At 52.0% G+C, this 23,028-nt stretch overlaps 1 protein-coding gene across 3 annotated transcripts in view; it reads left to right on the top strand.

Moving 5' to 3' along the window:
• The window catches only part of NEGR1 (neuronal growth regulator 1), a 183,553-nt gene extending 178,084 nt beyond the window's left edge, over positions 1-5,469 (top strand). For all 3 annotated transcript variants that reach the window (XM_036387956.2, XM_036387957.2, XM_036387955.2), the window contains one exon: positions 2,899-5,469. In XM_036387956.2, the coding sequence (XP_036243849.1) occupies positions 2,899-3,023 (125 nt within the window). In that variant the 3' untranslated portion in view covers positions 3,024-5,469. The remainder of the gene's footprint in view (positions 1-2,898) is intronic.
• Positions 5,470-23,028: the final 17,559 nt, after the last annotated feature.

The raw sequence follows: 23,028 nt of genomic DNA, 5'->3' as shown, positions 1-23,028 counted from the left end.
AATTGTAAAAGTTTAATGGTAATAAAATGGTTATAAAAATAGTAATACAATTAGAGTAATAATAATAATTTGGGCAATTTGGATTAGGACAATAGGAGACAATAAGAACAAAGAGTTACAGATGTCTGGGTACCTTTTGTGGGCAGCACAAGCCGAAAAAGGCCCCACGTTAACAGAGGATTAACCCTTAAAAGCAATCACCTGTTGCATATTCATACACCTCATCCATGATGCATGAATTCCATTCAAACACAGGATTCTGTCTGGGCAGTGTCAGCTTCTTCCTCCGAATCCTGACATTGCCTTCGAGGCGGGAAGAAGTTCATTTCTTCTGATAATGGAGCAATAAATTCTCTTTCTCTACTTAAGAGAATTAATACAGCATGACTTTCTAACACAACACCTATAACATTCATTTCAATATTTGCAAAAAGCCAATCACAAAACACATGCATTTTTCACAGGAACCCAAACCTGCCTGGGCAGCTGTGCCAGGGCTGGGCAGCCCTGCCCTGGAGAAACTCCTGCAGCCCATCCTGACCCTCCCTGGACACAGCTCTCCTTCCCTCGGGGCACCCAGACCCTCTGAAATCAGCTCTGTGTCACGCTGGGGATGGGGCTTATGGAAATGCCCAGCAGGGCTGCAGGTGTAATCACAGACTCTGATCATTCCAGATTTATTTAAAGCCTAATCACACATTCCTCCACCATTACCTCCCTGCATAAATATTAAGACTGGGAGCTCGTGTGTGTGTGTGTGTGTGTGAAACAATGGCATGGTAATATTTCAGTGGGGGAAAAAAAGGCAGCTGGTTTATGCTGCTCTCAAACATCTCAACCTTTTCATTTTCCCCTAAACTGAGGGCTTAGTCCGACACAGAGAACCATCCAAAAGTGCTTTGAAAAAAGAACAAAGTGACCTTGCATGGCCTTGCACAGGAAAGCAAGGATTGCTCAGTCCTTACCAAAATAATTGCTCAGAGTAGATCAAGGACTGAGCAGACCATGCTAAGAGTCTTTAAATTTTAAAGGTGTGTTTATTTCTAGAGTTTATACATCAGCACAAAGCTATGAAATTTTATTAATACCCAGCAACAGCATTTTGCTTGGCCAGCAATGAATTCAGGGAGCCACAAGAAAAATAATCAAAATTCTGAGGGGGAGAAAAAGAAGTCTGCAGGAGATTATTAATTTTTAAGGATTTTTAAGAGTCTAGCCCAATATTTTAAACTATGTGCCATCCAGTAGGCCTCGTCTGACATCATAATTGATAATTAAGCTTCTCCAGGTTTGCTTCTCCTTCAGGTTTCTTTTCCATCCAATTCTTCTGCTTAGGCAGCTTTGGGAACAGAAACTTTTCTATTATCTCCCAAGTCAGTGCATTTTCCCCCCATTAACTCCCCTCTTGCCTTTGTGCAGAAACAATCCAGGTATGATTTAATAAGCCCTGGGAAGACAGAGCTGGTTCATATGCAGGAAATCAGATTTACATAATTTTCCGCTGGCTTTTATAGCTACTGTAGTTCAAATTATCCTTAAGTTGGGGAAACTCTCTTCATACCATAAAATGAAATAGCACCTGTGTTATGCTTCAGCTTCCCCACCCGGCCCTCATAATAAATTAAAGGTTGATTTGTCATCCTGACTTAGCAGAGAAAGTCCTTTTGTAATGAGAGGAGAGGAAGTGCCCTGGCCTGCAGTTAGTCACAGTCATCAGTCACTAAACTAAGCTTCAAAACCGAGTTTAATCTTGTTTTGTTTTGGGTTTATTACCTGAGCCTTTCTGCATGGGGGGAAAGCAGAGGATTTGGGGTTGTGTCACATTCTCTGCGCCAAGTAAAATGTCACACACTGCAAGGGGAGCTGCAGGGGTCTGTACAGAAACCAAAGGGACGCTGGTGGTTGGGATTTGATCCAAGATTTGGGCTGAGCAAGGCTGGGGACTGGGAGGCTGCATCCTGGGAAAGCAAACAGGATTTGGTGCAGGGTGAGGGAGCAGCTCCTTGTGCTCCCTCCTCCTGCCTGAGGCTTTCCAAGAGCAAAGCCATGGGTTTCACAGGATCCTGGCATGGTTTGGGTTGGGAAGGACTTCAAAGCCCCCCAGTGCCAGCCCTGCCATGGCAGGGACACCTCCCACTGTCCCAGGTGCTCCAGCCCCAGTGTCCAGCCTGGCCTTGGGCACTGCCAGGGCTCCAGGGGCAGCCCCAGCTGCTCTGGGAATTCTATTCCAGGGCCTGCCCACCCTGCCAGGAACAATTCCTGCCCAGGGTCCCATCTAAATCAGCTCTCACTCAGTTCAAGGCCGTTCCTCTTGTCCTGTCAAGGACAGGGTTTCTGCCAGGTCCATCCCTGAGGCACAGCTGGGACACTGCCAGTCCCAGGGACCAGCTCCTCCCTTGCTCCTCAGCACTGATTTCTTTCTCTTTGCACTTTGTGTGCATTTGCCCAGGAATTCGAGAAAGGCTTTGTGGTAAACAAATAAATACAATTTCTTCAAAATTAGTATTAATGTCTTTAGCTGAGCACCATTGTCAAACTCTGGCTTCTGGAGTTGGGCAGACAATGAGCTGTTTCCCACGAGGGCTTCATCCAGTCCCCTCTCATTGATTGCACTGCAGATCTTCAGGCTCAGTAACCTCAAAATGGATCGATTATCCAGCTGGTTAAAAACGAAGCACTCCCGTTTCTAAGTGCTCGCCTTAAAAACAATTCCAGCTGCTGGAGCAAGCGGGGCCGTTCCCCGGGCAGGGTGGCAGCAGAGCTGGGCAGCCTTCTCTGTGCCGCCCAGAGCAATCCTGCTGCTGCCCTGAGAGGGAAAAACTCCTCACCCGTGGAGAGGGATGCAGTGTGGGGGGCCGAGAGAGGGAACTGCCACTGACCCCTGTGCTTGCCTTGCAGCTCCCAGCACGGCCCAGTACGGCATCACCGGGCACGCCGAGGTGCTCTTCTCCTGCTGGTCCCTGGTGCTGACGCTCTCCTCCCTCAGCAGCATATTCTACCTGAAGAACATCCTTCTGCACTAAATGTAAAGACCCATAAAAGGCTTTTAAGGATTCTCTGAAAGTGCTGATGACTGGATCCAATCTGGTAGAGTTTGTTAAAAGCGGCGTGGGATATAATCAGTGCTTACATGGGGATGATCGCCTTCTGTAGAATTGCTCATTATGTAAATACTTTAATTCGACTCCTTTTTTTTTGATTAGCTGCATTACCTTGTGGAGCAGTACACATTGTCCTTTTTTAAGACGTGAGAACTCTGAAATTACTTTTAGAGGATATTAATTGTGATTTCATGTTTGTAATCGACAAGTTTTCAGAAGCATTCAGTCATGGTCTGCTGACTCGCAGACTGTAGTTTACAAAAAAAGGATATTGCAGTAAAAATGTGCTTCTTTAAGGCTGCAATACAAACATTCGGTTCCCTCCTCAACTAGCATTCTATCCAAACTTACACAAAAAACATTTGTTCTTTTTTGAGTTAAAAAAAAAAAATCGAATAATATTGCCTTCAAAATATTTCTTCAAAATATTACACATATCTAGATTTTCTTCTAGCATGATATTCAGGTTTCAAGAATGAGCCTTGTACTATAACTGCGTTGTGCAGTACCGCTTTTGTTCTCTTCCCTCCTTCCTGCCAGTTCAGCATGGTTGTGCCTTCATGAAACACGACTTTCCTCTTCCTCTCCAACCGGTCTGGAATGTGTTCTGGGAAATGCTGGAGCATCCTTTGGAGCACAGGAGGTGTCTGGGTGAGGCCAGAGGAGCCCGGGCTCCCAGGAAAGGCTCCTCTCCCCCTGCAGGAGCTGCTCCAGGGGCAGGGCTCAGCTCATGGGCAGCACCAGCTCCTTCCTGTCCCTCCCTCCACCACCACTGAGCAGTAGGTGACCTCTGTAAAAACAACATTTCCCATTAGAAAACAGAGCTCCAACGATTTTGTGGCACCTTTTGAATGTGGGAATGTTCCCCCAAAGCCAAATTCCCACCTGGCTGTAAATGTCAGGACCGTCCCTTTTGTATTGCTGGCAAAGCCGACGCGAATTGGTATTTTTCTTGCACTCAATTTTGTACTGGTTTGGCTGATTTAGCAATGATAAAGGATGCTTTGAACCATGAGACACCTGCAAATCCCTGGAGTGTCAATTTTCTATCTCCACATATCCGTGTGGCAGCAGCGGGGCCGCTCCTGCTGGGGGCACGTGGCTGTGCTTGGAGAGCCACCTGGGCAGGCAGGGCTTGGGGACCTGCTCCCCTGGCCAGGGCTGGCCCTCCAGCCCCACAGCATCCCGTGCAGGGGACCCTGAAGGATCAGCCCAGAAATCCTGTGCCATGGTGCTCCATCCTTCACAGCCCTGCACGGCGCTGGTGTGAAGTGCTGCTCACAGCTCACACAGAGCTGCCACCTGTGTCACTCACTGGCGTGGCCGTGGCCAGCAGCCCTTGGGCACCACATCCCCTGGTGTCCCCAAGAGCTCCTGACCTGCTCACCAACAACTACTGACAGCAGGAATAGCAAAATCCTTATCACAGAATCCTGGGCTGGGCTGGCTTGGGTTGGGCTGGGAGGGACCTCAGAGCCCATCCCATCCCACCCCTGCCAGGGACAGGGACAGGGACAGAGACAGAGACAGGGACACCTCCACTATCCCAGGGACACCTCCACTATCCCAGGCTGCTCCAAGCCCCGTCCAGCCTGGCCTTGGGTGGGGCAGCACCACTTTCACTGTGATCATCGCTGCCAGGCTCTGTGTTTGAGCTCCAGCAGGTGGCTGGAATTTCCCAGTTCCCCACTTTTCCTGCTCACAGCAGGTGCTGGCAGTGAGCAGCCCCAGCTGGGCCCTGGGAATACTCAGCAGTCCCAAAATCCCCTTTTTTCCAGCAAGGAGGGCTCGGAGCTCGCTGGGCTCAGTCCCAGGCCAGTGCACAGCCAGGAGGTGCAGTGCCTCTGCTGTCCCTGCTGAGAGAGCAGAGATGTTCACTCCAACAGATGGCAATAAAACATCCTGGGTCACTCTGCATGTGGTCAGTGACAGGCTGTATTATTTCTCTTATGATTCACAGCCGTGTGCCAAGCAGTTGCTGTTTTCAGAAATGTGGCATTTTTTAAAACCTGGAATAACATGAACGAACCCATTCTGCTGTAAGGAAAGGGTACAGACTCACCTCAAATGAGCTTATCAGTCCTGATACCCCCATCTCTCTTGTATTGCAGCTTTAAAGTGCTCTATTTCAGAATCCATTCACTAGAAACAGTGGTGCTGCAGGAAGTCTTGTGTCAGTGCAGTTTTATGAAGGAAGAAATGAGGCTGTGGATAACCCCACGCATGTGTGTAAAACTGGGAGAGGGTTCTATGCTGTGGCTGGATCAAACCCTGCATTCCAGTGATTCCTGACATTTGGAACCTGATCCTTCCAGCAACAGGATAGAACGAGCAGCAGCTTGATTAAACACGAGAACCAGAATATTCAGTGAAGCGTTGAATGTTTGCATTCACACCAGGGAGAGCCACCGGGTGGCACGGACAAGAGGCCCTGTCCCACATTTGATTTTCACTTGGTGGGGGACACCCTGCCCGCCAAGCCCAAAAAGAAACCCCCAAACCCCCAAGAGCAGCAGAACTGGGAGCTGTGTCTGGGTGCCAGAGGTGCTTTTGTGAGGCAGGGGAGTGCTGGGGGTGAGAGGGGCAGGGAGCTGAGGGGCTCTGCAGGGTTTGGGCAGGGCTGCAGCTGCAGCAGAGGGGTCAGGGGGACACACCTGGTCGGGGTGAGCTGGGCTGGGACGGGCTGGGGTCTGTGCTCCCAAAGGGGCAGCAGAGTGGGCACAGCCACTCCAGGCTCTGCAGGATGGGAGGGTGCCTGGGGCTGCTTCCAGCCCCTCATTGGTGGGGGCACTTGGGCAGCTGTTGGAAGGTTTGTTCTGTGCTTCCCTGCTCTGTCTGCCAGCCAGGCTGGCTCTGTGTGTTCCCTCCTTCCCAACACGACAAGAAAAGGCTCAGCTGAGCATTTCCAGCGGGCTGCTGGAGCCCCCGGGCTGGGAGGGCTCCTGTGCAGTGCCTCAGGGCTGTCCCCACGCTGTGACACTGCTGTCACACGCTGCTGGCCCTGGCACTGGGCTGACACTCAGCTGAGGCGTGTCTCACAACTCGGCAACAAACGCAGCTTCCCAAGGGTTTGTGTCTTGGCAGGATCCTTCAGAGCCAGACAGCTTTTTTAAAACTTTTCAATAGGTTTTTTTTTAGAGTCGATGCTGTTTTTGAGATCCAGGAGTGTTAAACCCATCCCAGTGACAGCTGCTTTTTTTGCACATTTTCTGAGCGAGTGTTCAAAATAGACAATGGCAAATGTTCTGCTACCAAAACCTCCACAGAGCCCACAGAACTGTGTTACGAAGAATGTTTATACCAAAATATGTATTTACATGGATAAATATGCCTTAAAGACTAAGTATGCATTTACTTCTAAGGCTGGATCAGCCTTTTGCCCAGTCTGGAGGTAAATAGTCCATAAATTTCACAGCTGCCATGGAGGGGGGTGCTTCTTTGGAGGAAAAAAAAAAAGAAAAAGAAAAGGGGAGGGTGGGGAAGCATTTCTTTTAAAAGAATCTTCAACAGTTTTAAAATCCTTGCATGAACTGCCATGTGTGAGGAGGAGTGGGGAGAGGATGGAGCTGAGCCTGGCGCTCCAGCACTGCAGGGTTTGCCGTGGGGCTGGCAGGGCTGTGGTGCCACCAAAAACTGCCACATCCTCTCCCATGCGCCCCTCGCACCCAAATCCCTCTGAGGGGGGACAGGGTGAGGGGTCTGGGTGCTTCCCAATCCCACAGGGCTGTGGGAACTGGGCCACCAACCCACAGCCTCTCCTGCTGCAGCTGGCAACACAGGATCCTGGGAAACGGGGAAATGTTGGCCAAAAAAGGGAATTTCAAACCAGGAGTTAAAAATTCTCCATTCTGCCTTAGTATTGAGAGCAGAGGGATGAGTGCTGGCAGGGCAGGGAGGAGCTGGGCCTGGACTTGGCCAAGAGCAAGGGGGGTGTGGTGGGACAGGGACCTTGGCTGTGCTGGGCTGGCTCCTGGTTTGTGCTCCTGCCCTGAGCTCCAGGGACAGGGCAGGGATTTGCTCTGCAGCCAGGAAAGTCCATAATCCACCTGGAAACAGCCAGGGCAAGGCAGTGGCACAGGGGCTGCTGGGGAAGGGATTCTCAGCAAATCCTGCTCTTGGAGCTCTGTGTGAGCAAGGCTTTACTGGGGCACCTTCAGCGCTGTTTGCTCTGGCTCCTGATGCCTAATTCATGAAGGGCTCCAAGGCTCCTTCTTATTAGAAAATTCTCATGTTAAAAGATGCGGAGATCAGCATATTTGCCACCTCTCATGAGCTGAGTTCTCAGTCATTCATATTTCAGGGCAGAGGGAGCGTTCCCGTCAGCGGCAGGATGAAAATCTGCATTAGGGGATGGAGCAGTTCCAGCTGCTCTGCCCTTGGCTGGGACGGGCCGGGCCGGGCCCTGGGGCTCTGCCTGGGGGCTCAGGGGGTGCAGGCCAGCCCCAGGCGCTGCTCTGGGCCCCGTCATCCCCCAGTGCCAGAGCTGTCCCCGGGGTTTATCCAGCTCATTCCCAGCCCTCTGGGGACGGGAGCGGTGTGACAGGCCCCTGCCTCCCTCCCTGCCCAAGGCCGGGCACAGCAGGGCTGGGCTCTCCCACAGGCACCTCAGAACCCTCCAGGAGCCGCTGTGACAACCAGCCCAGCCCAAAGTGTGCCCAGCTTCCCAGCCCAGCACGGGGACAGCAGAAATGACCCCTCTGCAGCAGCAAGGACAGCGAGGGGACAGCGCAGTGCTGCCCCGGCCACAGGGGCTCCCCTCATCAGCCAGGTGCTGGGACACTCATTCCCCCCATGCTCTCCTTTCCCAGCTCACACGCTGCCTGCAGTGATGATCTTTATTCCAGTCAGTACCCGGAGGGGGAAATCTGCTCCCTCCTCTTAGGATTTCTCAGCAAACCAAGCACAGCTGGCACGGACACCCTGTGATTTCTGTGCAGAACCATCAGCTGTCCCCCTCCCAGCACCATTAGAGGCACGCTGGTCCCATTAATCCCCACGACAGGCACTTCAATGTGAGCCCCGAGTGAGAACAACCCTCCAGGCAGAGATGGAGCAGCAGCAGCAGCCTCGTTTTCCAGTGGGTGGCTGAGGGTGGGATGGCGGGGCCAGCCTCCCCTCCCTCTGTTTTGTGGCTTTTTTAATATAAACCAGCCTCTCCTCGTTGCAGGGTGGGTAACTCTGGCTTGGAGGGGCAGCCTTTGAGGGGTGCTCAGCTTTTGGGATGTGTCCCTTCAGCTGGGGCCGGGCAGGAGCTGCTCCACCCTCCTAAGGAGCCCGGTCCTTGCAGGGATTTGGGTTTGAGGAGGCAGCACGCCTCATTAGGCTGGCAAAGCCCTCAGTCCTTGAAGGAACTGCTTTTCCTCCTCCCCCGTTTCAGTGAGCTGCTAAAAGCACTGAGTTGTTCTTCCAGAGCATTTCAAATTCGCTGCTCTTTCATTATCCTTGACCTTTTCACATTTGTTACCATAAGTGGGGAAAAAATTAACATTGGAGTAAATTACTGCAAATCCCTCCCCAAAAAATGTTTAAAAACAGAGCCCGGGAGGCTGGGGAGCAATGGCTCTTGCTTGCCACTGTTTTCTGTGTAAAGAGGATTTAATGTCTGTTTGCCAAAAATTATGGATCCTAAATCCCTGAGGTTCCCTGTTTAGAAATGACTTTTAGCAGGACAGGTGCACGTATCCTCCCCTGTGCTTTGTGTTAGGAGTGGCAGAAAGGCAAAGTGTGTGATGGGACTGGGCACCTTCCTGCGTGCTGCTCCTGAGGCCTTGCACTCTGGGTCTTGGTCCCTGGGGTTTTGTCCCTGTCTCTTCATTCCCATCTCTTGGTCCCTGTCTCTTGGCCGCCATCTCTTGGTGCCCTTCTCTCCTTTCCATCTCTTAGTCCCCAACTCTTGGTCCCTTTCTCTCCTTTCCATCTCTTGGTCCCCTTCTCTTGGTCCCTATTTCTTGATCCCCATCTCTTGGTCCCCTTCTCTCTTTCCCATCTCTTGATCCCCATCTCTTGGTTCCTTTCCTTTCTCTCTTTTCCCATCTCTTGGTCCCTATTTCTTGGTCCCCATCTCTTGGTCCCTTTCTCTCCTTTCCCATCTCTTGCTCCCTATTTCTTGGTGCCCATCTCTTGCAGCCCAGGCTGGGCTCCCAGCCCATCCTCTGCCCCCTAAAGAAGCCATCAGACCCAGACAACGGCAGAGACCCCCCTGGTGCCCATAGGGCTGAGCTCCCCTTTCTTCCCTGTCTCCCAGCTCCACCTGAACACCTGAGTGACAGACCCTCTGTCACATGGAGGGGCTGATGTCACACAGAACAGTTGGTGTCACAGGGAGAAGCTGATGTCACACATGGAGGGGCTGATGTCACACAGAGGAGCTGATGTCACACAGAACTGCTGATGTCACAGAGAGCAGGACCAGCTCCTGAGCCTGTCCCCAGCCCCAGCAGCTGCCCCACAGCCCCTGTGGTGTCCCCCAGCCCCAGTGAGTGCCCCACAGCCCCGGTGGGTGTCCCCCAGCCTCAGGGGTGTCCCCCAGCCCCAGTGGGTGTCCCCCATCCCCGGTGAGCCCCTCTGCGTGCAGCCCCAGCAGCTTTGTGCAGAGCCCCGGCTGTCAGAGCTCATTTCAGAATTAATTTCCTAGTGTTAATCACCCCGGGCTGCTCTCCCTGTGCGGGGAGGCACAGCACAGTGAGGGGCCCTGAGAGCTCTCCTGCTGCAGCACTTCTCTCCACGAGATTGCAGATCACACTCTTAATGCCTCGGGAAAATCACAGCTGAGGGCTTTGACCTTCTGCAGGAGCACAGCAGCAGCACTCCAGCAAAGGTTAATGAGCACGAGGAGCAGGGAGAGGGGATTGTGCACTGAGCGCTCTGAGAGGGCATCCAGCACACTCAGGGCTCCCCGGGCACCAGGACAGGCTCCCCAGAGAAAGGAGAAAAGAGCAGAGGGTGATTTCCCAGGGGATGGAGGGAACAGGGCTGCACTGCAGGCCTGGGCTTTGTTCTCAGCTGAGATCCCCACGGAGCACGCGGGACCTGGCTCTGAGCATCCCAAATGTGTTCATTTCTCTGGGAACTGTGATCCTGAGTTAAATTCCTTTCCCTGCCTCCTTATCCAGCTGGTGCTGGAGCAGAGGAATCCTTTTGCCATGTGGGGGAAGGTGCCAGGATTGCTGCCAGGCTCTTCCCCTCCTGTTTGGCTCCTCCAAAGGGCTGGTTTGGCCAGCCCAAAAAAAAACAACCCAGCCTTTCTCCCATTCCAAAACTTCCTCCATTTCTAATCCTCTCCCACCCAAAATCATGGCATCACTGCTGTGAATGACAGATCAGATAAATACTGGGGGAGACCTCAAATGAATGTCAAGAATTCGGGCTGCTCCAACTTAATAATCACTTGTTGTGTTCATTACCTCTGTCATCAAAGGCACTTTACCTGAATTTAATGCTCAGGCCTCTGGAAAACCCGGGAGTTCTGACAAGTGCTTCAATATTCCAATGGATTACAAATATTTTGGAAAATAATTCTTTCCACAAGCTGAGGCAGAAAAGCAAAACCAAACCGCAGCCCACCAAAGCAGGTGCTGCTCATGACCAGTGACTTTATCACGGGCTCATGGAGAGGTTTGGGCTGGAAGGGACCTTAAGGATCATCCAGTGGGGCTGGACAGCGCCTCTGGAGGGGCTATTTATGGCCTAGGTGAAAAAACCCCACAGCATGGAGTCATTAGTGTTTGCTGAATGTCAAGAGGCACAGCTGAAAACAAAGAAAGCCAGGCCTTGGAGGGAGCCAGGTCTGTAATTATCCCCTGGCCACCCAAAATATTGCTATTAAACAGCTCCCAGCTCAGCTTCCAGCACAGGGAACACAGCTTTGCTCTGGGGCAGGACCTGGCCCCAGCATGGGGACACCACCGTCCTGCAGAGCCCTCCAATTCCCAAAACCCCTCAACATTTCTGCAAACCCCAAGGCTGGAGCTGGTGACTGAGGGGCAAAGAGCGACTTGCACCCAAAAACAGCCCTAGGGAAATGCTGGGATCAGCTCAGCTCCTGCCCTTCCCCTTTTCCACCAGGGCATCTTCCTGCTTGTTCCCTCCATGGGATAAATTCCTGGGAATGACAGGGATAACATCCTGTTATAGGGAATATCCCAGTGTCCCTTACAAAGCCATCCTTGGGGTCCCTGCTCCCAGGGAAGGGGGGACTCTCCAGGGCCCAGCATCCCTCCCAGTCAATTAGAGATGCAGATGTACTCAGCAAAGTGCTCCGGCAGATGTTCTTAATTAAAGCAGCCCACCCCGAGCCCACACAGAGCAATCACCCCCCAAAATGCCTTCCTGCTCTCAGATGTTCCCAATCACTGCTGCAGGATCCTGCAGGAATATTATTTTTGTAGGAGTAAACCATTTGCTAAATAGGCCACCTGTTAAATAAACACTCCCACTCTCCAAATATTGTTATTTTGTTTTCCAGCCTATGCACAATCTGGATTTATTTTAGATGAAAAAAGATAATCACTAAAGCACAAAAACGCCCAAAAAACAGTATTTTGACTATTTGCAACTATCCATCTTGTGAGCACATCTGCTCCTTTGCAAGCTGGCAGAGCTGCTGCACTCAAAGAGATTCACAGCTCCTTATTCAGCCGGGAGCTGATGAATTTCCATCAGAGGCCTCGGCACTCTTCCCTTCTTTGTCACTTCTTCAAGCCTGAATTGCTCCCACTCCCCAGCTTCCCTTTCCTGAGCTGCTTCTTCCCGCAGGGACAATCCCCCATCCAGGATGGCTTCAGCAAAGTGCCACAGGAGAAAGGACAGGGTGTGCCTCCAGGTCTGGTATAAAATCCCGTTTTCTGACCTTTCAAAGCCCACCTTGAGCCGTGCAGGAGCATCCACAGGCCCTGGAGAGCAGCAGGGCGGGCGTTCTCAGGAAAAGGGGGATGGAGTGGAATGGAATGGAATGGAATGGAATGGAATGGAATGGAATGGAATGGAATGGAATGGAATGGGGTATTTCCCTGGAAGGGATCTACAACAGCTGCAGGATTTAAACAGCACCACTGCCATCAGAGCTGACACCCAGCCTCTTCTCCTTTGCAATGAATGGGATACATCCCATGGAACCATGGAGCTGTTCATGTTGGAAAAGCCAGGATACATCCCAGGGAACCATGGAGCTGTTCATGTTGGAAAAGCCAGGATACATCCCAGGGAACCATGGAGCTGTTCAGGCTGGAAAAGCCAGGATACATCTGACAGAAAAGCCAGGATACATCCCAGGGACCCATGGAGCTGTTGAGGCTGGAAAAGCCAGGATACATCTGACAGAAAAGCCAGGATACATCCCAGGGACCCATGGAGCTGTTGAGGCTGGAAAAGCCAGGATACATCCCAGGGAACCATGGAGCTGTTGAGGCTGGAAAAGCCAGGATACATCCCAGGGAACCATGGAGCTGTTGAGGCTGGAAAAGCCCTCTGAGATCCCCAAATGCAGCCATGCCCAGCACTGCCCAGGCCACACTGCCCCGTGTCCCCAAGTGCCACATGCCCAGGCTGTTAAATCCCCCAGGGATGGGCGCTCACCCCTGCCCTGGGCAGCTGCTGCAATGCCTGACATTTCCCATGGAAACTCTGCCAGCAGCCAAGCTGAAGGTGCCCTGCACAGCCTCAGTCCTTGCTGCCCTCCTGTCCCTGGTCCCTGGAGCAGAGCCCCATTCCCACCTGGCTCCAGGAGCCCTGCAGACCCGGCAGGGGCTATGGCCACCTCAGGGATTCCATTCCAGAGCATCTCCTTGGCACAGGGAGTGGCTGAGCCCACAGGGAGGGACACCCTGGGCACAGCCACAGCCCTGGAGCTGGGGCAGCAGGAGCTGGGAGGGAACATCTGAGTGCACAAACGGGGCCATGAGGAGCTCTGGCACCGGGAAAGTGCAGCAGCAGGACTGGCCCAGGCTGCTCCTCCCAGCCTTCATCCCTGTGTGTCCCACAGCTGCCCATCCCTGTGTCTCCCAGGCTGCTCCTCCCAGCCTTCATCCCCGTGTCTCCCACAGCTGCCCATCCCTGTGCTGCTGCTCTTCCTTGTCACGCTCATCCTCTGGCTCTTTGGCAGCACCCCCAGCCTGGTCCCACACCTCTGGGGTTTCTGTGGTTTAGATGACCCCAAGGTATTAGAAAGTTTCGGTTTTTCTCCCAGCCCCACAACCAAAGAAGTCGAGATTCCTTGGTTCTGCTTTTCAAGGCTGTTTATTTTCTCTTATCTGTTCCATTCTTTCTCTGACCTGCTGAGATCTGTCCAGCAGGTCGGGTTGTGGCACAGTCCCTACCTTGGGGTGGTGTTGGCTTTTTATACTAAAAACCACATGTACGTTATTTACAATAATTTCCCAATACCTATCCCCTATGTTAGACAGTCTGTCTCTGCTCTAAACCAATCCAAAAGTGTCACCATCACAGCAGAAAATGGAAGACAAGAAGAAGGAGAAGAAGGACAGGACATGCCCAAATTCCTCCATCTTGCCTCTTGAACCCCCATTCTAAAAACCCCAAAACTCTACATTTTCACCCTGTGACAAATTCACTGTCATTCTACTCAAACCCTTGTGGCTTGTGACTCTTCACACAAAGTTGGGAATTGTTTCCATGCACTAAAATAGAAGGCACAGGTGGTTTTGACTCTGTGCCAAGGTCCCTGAGCCCCCAGGGTCTGGAGCCCTCCAGGGCAGCCTGAGGAATGTCCTGGGTTCCAACACAGCCCCTCCAGGGGGGTTTTCCCTTTCCCTCTGGCTGGGGCAGAGCTCTCCAGGCAGGGCTCACAGCGCATCCTTACCCTGAGCCTGTCAATGCCAGGCTCACAGCCCATCCTTACCCTGAACCTGTCAATCCCAGGCTCACAGCCCATCCTTACCCTGAGCCTGTCAATGCCAGGCTCACAGCCCATCCTTACCCTGAGCCTGTCAATGCCAGGCTCACACCCCATCCTTACCCTGAACCTGTCAATGCCAGGCTCACAGCTCATCCTTACCCTGAACCTGTCAATGCCAGGCAAGGCTCACAGCCCATCCTTACCCTGAACCTGTCAATGCAAGGCTCACAGCCCATCCTTACCCTGAACCTGTCAATGCCAGGCAACGCTCACAGCCCATCCTTACCCTGAACCTGTCAATCCCAGGCTCACCTCACTCCCCATCCTTACCCTGAACCTGTCAATCCCAGGCAAGGCTCACAGCCCATCCTTACCCTGAGCCTGTCAATGCCAGGCTCACACCCCATCCTTACCCTGAACCTGTCAATGCCAGGCTCACCTCACTCCGATCCTTACCCTGAACCTGTCAATCCCTGGGCAAGGCTCATTCCCCATCCTTACCCTGAACCTGTCAATGCCAGGCTCACAGCCCATCCTTACCCTGAACCTGTCAATCCCAGGCTCACAGCTCATCCTTACCCTGAACCTGTCAATCCCAGGGTCACAGCCCATCCTTACCCTGAACCTGTCAATGCCAGGCAAGGCTCACAGCTCATCCTTACCCTGAACCTGTCAATCCCAGGCTCACAGCCCATCCTTACCCTGAACCTGTCAATGCCAGGCTCACCTCACTCCCCATCCTTACCCTGAACCTGTCAATCCCAGGCTCACACCCCATCCTTACCCTGAACCTGTCAATCCCTGGGCAAGGCTCACACCCCATCCTTACCCTGAACCTGTCAATGCCAGGCTCACACCCCATCCTTACCCTGAACCTGTCAATCCTTGGGCAAGGCTCACAGCCCATCCTTACCCTGAACCTGTCAATGCCAGGCTCACACCCCATCCTTACCCTGAACCTGTCAATGCCAGGCAAGGCTCACTCCCCATCCTTACCCTGAACCTGTCAATGCCAGGCTCACACCCCATCCTTACCCTGAACCTGTCAATGCCAGGCAAGGCTCACTCCCCATCCTTACCCTGAACCTGTCAATGCCAGGCTCACAGCCCATCCTTACCCTGAACCTGTCAATGCCAGGCTCACACCCCATCCTTACCCTGAACCTGTCAATCCCTGGGCAGGGCTCACAGCCCATCCTTACCCTGAACCTGTCAATGCCAGGCAAGGCTCACTCCCCATCCTTACCCTGAACCTGTCAATGCCAGGCTCACAGCCCATCCTTACCCTGAACCTGTCAATGCCAGGCAAGGCTCACAGCCCATCCTTACCCTGAACCTGTCAATGCCAGGCAAGGCTCACAGCCCATCCTTACCCTGAACCTGTCAATCCCAGGCTCACAGCCCATCCTTACCCTGAACCTGTCAATGCCAGGCTCACTCCCCATCCTTACCCTGAACCTGTCAATGCCAGGCAAGGCTCACAGCCCATCCTTACCCTGAGCCTGTCAATCCCAGGCTCACCTCACTCCCCATCCTTACCCTGAACCTGTCAATGCCAGGCAAGGCTCACACCCCATCCTTACCCTGAACCTGTCAATGCCAGGAAAGGTTCACAGCCCATCCTTACCCTGAACCTGTCAATCCCAGGCTCACAGCCCATCCTTACCCTGAACCTGTCAATCCCAGGCTCACAGCCCATCCTTACCCTGAGCCTGTCAATGCCAGGCAAGGCTCACAGCCCATCCTTACCCTGAACCTGTCAATGCCAGGCTCACCTCACTCCCCATCCTTACCCTGAACCTGTCAATCCCTGGGCAGGGCTCACAGCCCATCCTTACCCTGAACCTGTCAATCCCAGGCTCACACCCCATCCTTACCCTGAACCTGTCAATGCCAGGCTCACAGCCCATCCTTACCCTGAACTTGTTAATCCCCATGCTCCGCCAGCTCCAGGCTCCCCTGCAGCCTCTGAACACTGAACCCCAGCAGCTCACCAGACTTTTCCAAGTGCTTTAGTGCTTTTTGACTCTCTCTGGGTTTGAAAAGGAAGTGAGTTTAGTGTAGATTCTTAAATAATTCCACAAATCCTGTGTTACTCATTTCACCCCGAGTGCAGCTCCCAAATTAATGGCGTGTGTTAATTGGGCAGCTAATCCCCCTCCCAGAAGAAAAAAGCAACCTTAAAAATTATCATAATGCTTCTCATTTTTGGTGCTGTGCTGCAAATGTGTTTAAGATGTTTTAATAAATGAGAGGCCTTAATTAGAGCAGAGTGAGCCCTACAGTGCCCCTCCACATAAAATACACACGTGTAAGATGAGTTGGGTCCTTTCAAGGCAGACCCTTCCCTCAACCCTCCATCTCAGCCTTTTCCATAAAGAAATCCAGGATTCCTTTCATTCAAAGCATAGACTTTAAATTCCTACACCCATCTCAGGGCACTATTAAATATTAAAGCCAGATATTAAAATTTCAAGGGACCTAAATTAAACCGGAGGTACTCAAAAATAAGCGTCGCTGAATATTTAATGGCAAAGATTTCGTAATTAACTTTGGAAATCTCTCACACCCAGACAGAGAGGAGCTGCCCAATGAAACGTGACCATCCCAGTGACCTTCCAGGGGGCTGCAGCAGGTGCTCCCCCGAAAGACTCAGGTGTGTTGGGCTCTGTGGAATTCCTGTGGTTTCCCAAGGAAGCCTTGCCAAAATCAAAACCATCCAGTGGAAAAATCAACCTCGCTTGCAAATTAGATTTGTAGTTAGACAAATTATGCATCTGATGGAATTCTTTTCTAAAAGTGAAGAATTCATGTTTAAGGACAGGAGATCTATTCCACATAAAGCAGTGCTCGCTGCAGAACTGTAACACACAGAATTATTTCAGCTTTCAAAATGTCTCAGACAGGGTGAAGGGGTTCGTGAGGATTGTATGGCACAAAGTGCAGGGTAAAACTGATATCTGGAATTTCAGCAGGGCATCCCCACAGCCCCATCCTGCTGCAGTGACCCCTGAGGGCTCACTGGGGCTGCTCACCCAGCCCAGGCTGATCAGGAGATCTTGGCTGTGGCTCCTTCAGTCTCCAATGTGCTGAAAAAGGCTCCTGGAAGTCTGAGGGAGGAACCCAGGTCAGTCATAAAATCACATTTTCTGAGCTTCCAAAGCCCAACCCCAAACGGAGCTGGGGTTTGGAGCAGCTTTTCCTTCATCGTTCACAAGGATTTCCAGGGAGCACCAGTGTCCTGCACAGCTCATCCAGCTGGGGAATGGCCCAGGTTGGACAATGCAGCCTCTGTGTCCCTCCCTGCCCCTCAGCCCTGCTCAGAGCCCGGGTGCTGCCTCTTGCCAGGGTCAGGGCAGCACCAGAGCACGGGAACAGCCTGGGCCCAGCAGGGAATGGCAGGATATCCCAGGGAATGGCAGGATATTCCAGGGAATGGCAGGATATGCCAGGCTGGAAGGGCCCTGCAGGGAATGGCAGGCTATGCCAGGGAATGGCAGGCTATCCCGGGCTGGAAGGGCCCTGCAGGGAATGCCAGGCTATGCCAGGGAATGCCAGGCTATGCCAGGCTGGAAGGGCGGGAATGCCAGGCTATCCCGGGCTGGAAGGCAGGGAATGGCAGGCTATGCCAGGGAATGCCAGGCTATCCCGGGCTGGAAGGGCCCTGCAGGGAATGCTAGGCTATGCCAGGGAATGGCAGGCTATGCCAGGGAATGCCAGGCTATCCCGGGCTGGAAGGGCCCTGCAGGGAATGGCAGGCTATGCCAGGGAATGCCAGGCTATGCCAGGGAATGCCAGGCTATCCCGGGCTGGAAGGGCCCTGCAGGGTGATCACAGCCCAGCTCTGCAGCCCAGCTCTGCCGCCAGCAGCAGCTGCCTGAGCTCAGCCTTTTTCCTCAGGCAGCTCCCAAACAGCGATCCCAGCGCTGGCCAGCCCCGCTCCTGCCCTTTTCCCCAAATGAATTTGGTTCATTTTACAGCGAGTTCTTCCCCGCACATCCTCAGCAGGATCCCCTGGGAGCGGTGGGTGGCTGTGGTGACAGGGAGGGCTGCGTGGGAGGCTCCTGCCGCGTGCCCTGCCAGCCCTGGCACGTGGAGCAGCCACTCCCAGGGAAACTCATCTGTTCCTGCAGCTCCTGCAAATGCAGAGGGATGAGAGGCTGATGTTAGTGATGCTGGGATAACCCGAGCGGCTGAGGGTAAGGACCTGTGCTTTCCTGGGGCACCTCGCTGATACTGGCACTGCAGTGATCTGAGTGGCCAGAGATAGTCAGGGTGTCTGGAATATGGTCAGGATATCTGGAATATGGTCAGGATATCTGGAATATAGTCAGGGTATCTGGAATATATTCAGGATATCTGGAATATAGTCAGGGTATCTGGAATATATTCAGGATATCTGTAATATATTCAGGATATCTGGAATATAATCAGGATATCTGGAATATAGTCAGGATATCTGGAATATAGTCAGGGTATCTGGAATATGGTCAGAGTATCTAAAATATATTCAGGATATCTGGAATATAGTCACGATATCTGAAATATAGTCAGGATATCTGGAATATAGTCAGGGTATCTGGAATATATTCAGGATATCTGGAATATAGTCAGGGTATCCGGAATATATTCAGGGTATCTGGAATATATTCAGGATATCTGGAATATATTCAGGATATCTGGAATATAGTCAGAGTATCTGGAATATAGTCATAGTATCCGGAATATATTCAGGATATCCGGAACATAGTCAGGATATGCTGCCCAAACATGGTCCAGTGGCATCACCTGTGAGTGAAATGTTCTTCTACAAAGGGGCTTTGCCTGCTGGAGCCAGAGCTGTGAGACACATCCCACCCAAGCTCAGTGAAAAATTAGGGCAAGGACAGAGCACGGAATATCCCAGACTGGGCTGGGTTGGGTTGGAAGGGACCTTAAACCCCACCCAGTGCCCCCCTGTCATGGCAGGGACACCTCCCACTGTCCCAGTGTCCAGCCTGGCCTTGGGCACTGCCAGGGATCCAGGGCAGCCACAGCTGCTCTGGCAATTCCATCCCAGCCTGCCAGGGAGGGATTTCTCCCCAGTTTCCCATCCCAATCCCTCCTTCAGCTGCAGTGCCCCTCAATTCAAGCACAGCCCCTCTCTGAGAGCCTGCAGCTGTCCATTCTCCCTCTGCTCTGGCAGAGTTTGGCATTTTCCCTCCTGTTTTCCATCAGGGAGCTGAGGGTGAGACACAGCCCCACCCTGAGCACAAACCCCTCTGGTCCTGGGCTGTAAGAGCCTGAATGAGAGATGTGGGACTCCCGGTGTCTCTCCAAAATGCAGTTTATTGTATCCAAAATGCAGTTTATTGCATCCAAAATGCAGTTTATTGCATCCAAAATGCAGTTTATTCCATCCAAGGTGTCACAGCAGTCCAGGGTGGTGGGTGGCAGAGCTGTGCCCACAGCTGTCAGCTCCAGCTGCAGCCAGGCCTGGACACCCTTAGTTTAGGTTACAAATGCATTATAGACTTCTCTTTTGTTACATTGCATTCTATACTTCTCTTTTGGTCACAATGCATTATAAACTTTTCTTTGCTGAGCACCTTCACACAGCAGAACCAATCCACACTTTAACTATTATCTACAGCCCATCATAACTCCTGTAATTCCCATATTCATGTCACTGTTCTCCAGTCACTAACAGTCAGTACATCACAGTTTAAGCTGGGAGTTGTTTTTCAGTTTTCTTGCAGTGGAAAATTCTGAGACCTTTTTTCTCCTTGCCACATTTGCTGCCCTGTTTGCCTGTGCTCTCTCCCTGCTTGGTGAAAACATCTTCTTGTTTGGGGTGGGTTTATCCTTTGCTCTGAGCCATAAAAACCCCTTCTAACCCACACACCCTGTGCCTCCTTGGTTATCCAGTGAGACTGGCTCAGCAATTCTTGTCTTCTGTATCAAAACTTGCTTCCATCTCTATTCCTTCATCAGATTCTACATTCACAAATCTTTCTGCCAAGCACACACACATCTGTGAGACTTTCTGGTCAAACTCTCCTCCTTCCCAGCACGGGGCACCTTGCTGGGGTGTGAATCCCTCCCTCAGCGGGCAGGGAGTGCAGAGCACACCTGGGGCACACCTGGCTCAGAGCTGCCCACCCCACAGCATCCCTTCCCTGAGCACAGGGCTCGGGCCAGCAGCACCTCCCCAGACAACCCCAAGGAATAAATAAACCCCAAACAGCCAGCCCAGCACTGAGCAGCCCACGCACAGCAACACCTGGATGATGCAGCAGAGATTAGAGCCAAAAATAGCCCAGGGAAACAAAAATACTCGCAGACAAGCAATGAAAGTGTGGTTCTGAGGTGATTTATTAGGAATTATGAGGCAGTGCTGGCGTTGTGCTGAGCTGGGAGCAGTGAAATTGGAATAAACACAATAATCTCACTGTGTTAATAACTCACTCCAGCCCCCCTGGATGTTTCACAGGGGGGAACAGGGACAGGACCTGGGGGAGAGATTTTGTTAAAATCTCTGTTTCACCAGAAAAAGCAATGAGTGGGGCAGGGTGGGGAGGAGGCAGCTCCACCTGTGCAGGGCAGCAATGGGAAAGGGAGAAACCAGGCAAAGGCATTCCTGGGGAACCAGGGGAGGCACCTCCAGGGAAAAACTGCAAATCAGGACAGGGAAAATGGGCACTGTTTGCACAGCTGAGGGAACCAAGAGCCATTTCCCCCTTCTCTGTCCAGGCCGATCCCTGCCTGGCACACCAAGGGCAATCCAGAGCTCTCCAGGGAGCTGACAGTGGCCAATGGCAGGGCCTGGCTCAGAGATTTGAAATAAAATATAAAATAAAATAAAATAAAATAAAATAAAATAAAATAAAATAAAATAAAATAAAATAAAATAAAATAAAATAAAATAATAATAAAATAAAGTTAACCTCTGTTTCTGCCCACCATCAATTCCAAGGTGCTGCTGGAATTCCACAGATCATGTGGCCAATTCCCAAACAATTCAATATTCCAAAGCTGCTCCCTCTTCATTTTAGAATCCCAGACTGGGCTGGGTTTGGAGGGACCCTAAATCCCACCCAGGGCTTTGGGGGGACCCTAAATCCCACCCAGGGCTTTGGGGGGACCCTAAATCCCACCATCCCAGGCTGCTCCAAGCCCATCCAGCCTGGCCTTGCCTCTGCTCACAGAGCACTCCACACTCCCTGGGAGCCCCTCCAGGGCAGGGAAATGGGGAAATGGGAAATGGGAAATGGGAAAATCCCATCCAGGACAGGGAAATGGGGAAAGGGGGAAATGGGGAAATGGAGAAAGGGGGAAATGGGGCAATCCCACCCAGGGCAGGGAAATGGGAAAATGGGGCAATCCCACCCAGGGCAGGGAAATGGGCAAATGGGCAAATGGGAAATGGGGAAAGGGGAAATGGGGAAATGGGGAAATGGGAAATGGGAAATGGGGAAATGGGGAAATGGGGAAATGGGGAAATGGGAAATGGGAAATGGGAAAATCCCATCCAGGACAGGGAAATGGGGAAAGGGGGAAATGGGGAAATGGAGAAAGGGGGAAATGGGGCAATCCCACCCAGGGCAGGGAAATGGGCAAATGGGCAAATGGGAAATGGGGAAAGGGGAAATGGGGAAATGGGGAAATGGGAAATGGGAAATGGGGAAATGGGGCAATCCCACCCAAGGCAGGGAAACGGGAAATGGGCAAATGGGGAAATGGGAAATGGGGAAATGGGGAAATGGGGAAAGGGGAAATGGGGAAATGGGGAAATGGGAAATGGGGAAATGGGGAAATGGGGAAATGGGGCAATCCCATCCAGCTAGGGCAGCCTGGCTGGCCAGGTGGGACTCAGAGCCGCAGCAGCACAGGGGCTGTGTCTGGAATTGCTCCCCTGGCTCTGGAATTAGCTAATTCCACTCTCCCCTGCTCCGTGCCTGCTCCCTGATGGATTTCCCCGTTCTCCTCAGCAGCAGCTCAGCAGTTTGTGCTCCCTGCTCCCTCCCTTTATACCCCGGAGTACATCCACAAACTGTGACCAAGTGTGAGTTTTATCAGCAGCAGGCTGGGGGAAGAGAACAAAGCGGCCATCAGGAATCCTGTCAGCAGCTCTGGTGGCTGTGACAAGGGAGAAGGGCTTTCCCAGGGACTGGATTCCCTCCTCCCTCCCTGATGGGCGCGGGGCTGTCCATGGGACATCAGCATTTGGTCAGCAGCTCCCAGTTCTGCACCTCTGCATCCCCCCAGTGACCATCCCACCGTATTGCCTTGGAAAAGCTAAATCAGGGCCCATTTACAGCAGGCTGATGGATGAAACCCCGTGTTTCCCACTCATTTCCATCCCTGAAGTGCTAAAAAAGGCCCTTGGCAGAAGCCCAGCGTTCTTTTTCCTGCAGAATAAAGGGCTGAGGTGAATCCAGCCCAAAGCCATCCTCTCAGAAAGCAACCTGCCAGGTTTGACACGCGTGCTCTGAGAAGCAGCCGCCCACAGCCATCAAATGCTCTTATTAAAATAAACACAAAATCAGAGAGGTTCAGACCTCGGTGCTTTAAACAAAGCAAACCCTGCTGGGTCTGTGTAACTGAGAGGGAGGGCTGGCCCTGGCTGTTGACTTATGAATTTCCATTTTCATTCATGGCAAATATTGGCCTTCCCTTCTCATTCCCTACAGAAAGTGAGGCAGAACCATTAAATGAAATATGGGAAAGAATGAAATCAGCCTGCAAATGGAGGGGTTTGACTGGGGCCCACAGTGAAGAAAGCCAGGTAACCCCAAACAATTCCAGAATATTTCCATAGTTGAGCCAGAGCCACACCAGTGATCCAAGGAAAGCAAGGACACGTAGAATGCTCAGTCCCAAATATAAAAAACTTCACATATGCTCCAGCCTCTTAAAGAATATCCCACACTTGCACCTTAACTGTAAAAAAAAATAAATTATTGAATTTCCCAAAGCTCAGCTTAGTTAAATAAATGTATTCTGATTTTATTAATGATGGGGCTGAAGGAAACTCAGCCTCGAGAGCCAACCCTTAACGAGCTGCAGGCCTGTGAGCTGAGGGGGGAGTGAGAG

Source organism: Molothrus ater, chromosome 9, assembly GCF_012460135.2.
Source record: "Molothrus ater isolate BHLD 08-10-18 breed brown headed cowbird chromosome 9, BPBGC_Mater_1.1, whole genome shotgun sequence".
In the NCBI taxonomy this organism is placed as follows: domain Eukaryota; kingdom Metazoa; phylum Chordata; class Aves; order Passeriformes; family Icteridae; genus Molothrus; species Molothrus ater.
Note: the sequence above shows the minus strand (reverse complement) of the source record. Positions and strands in the feature narration are given on the sequence as shown.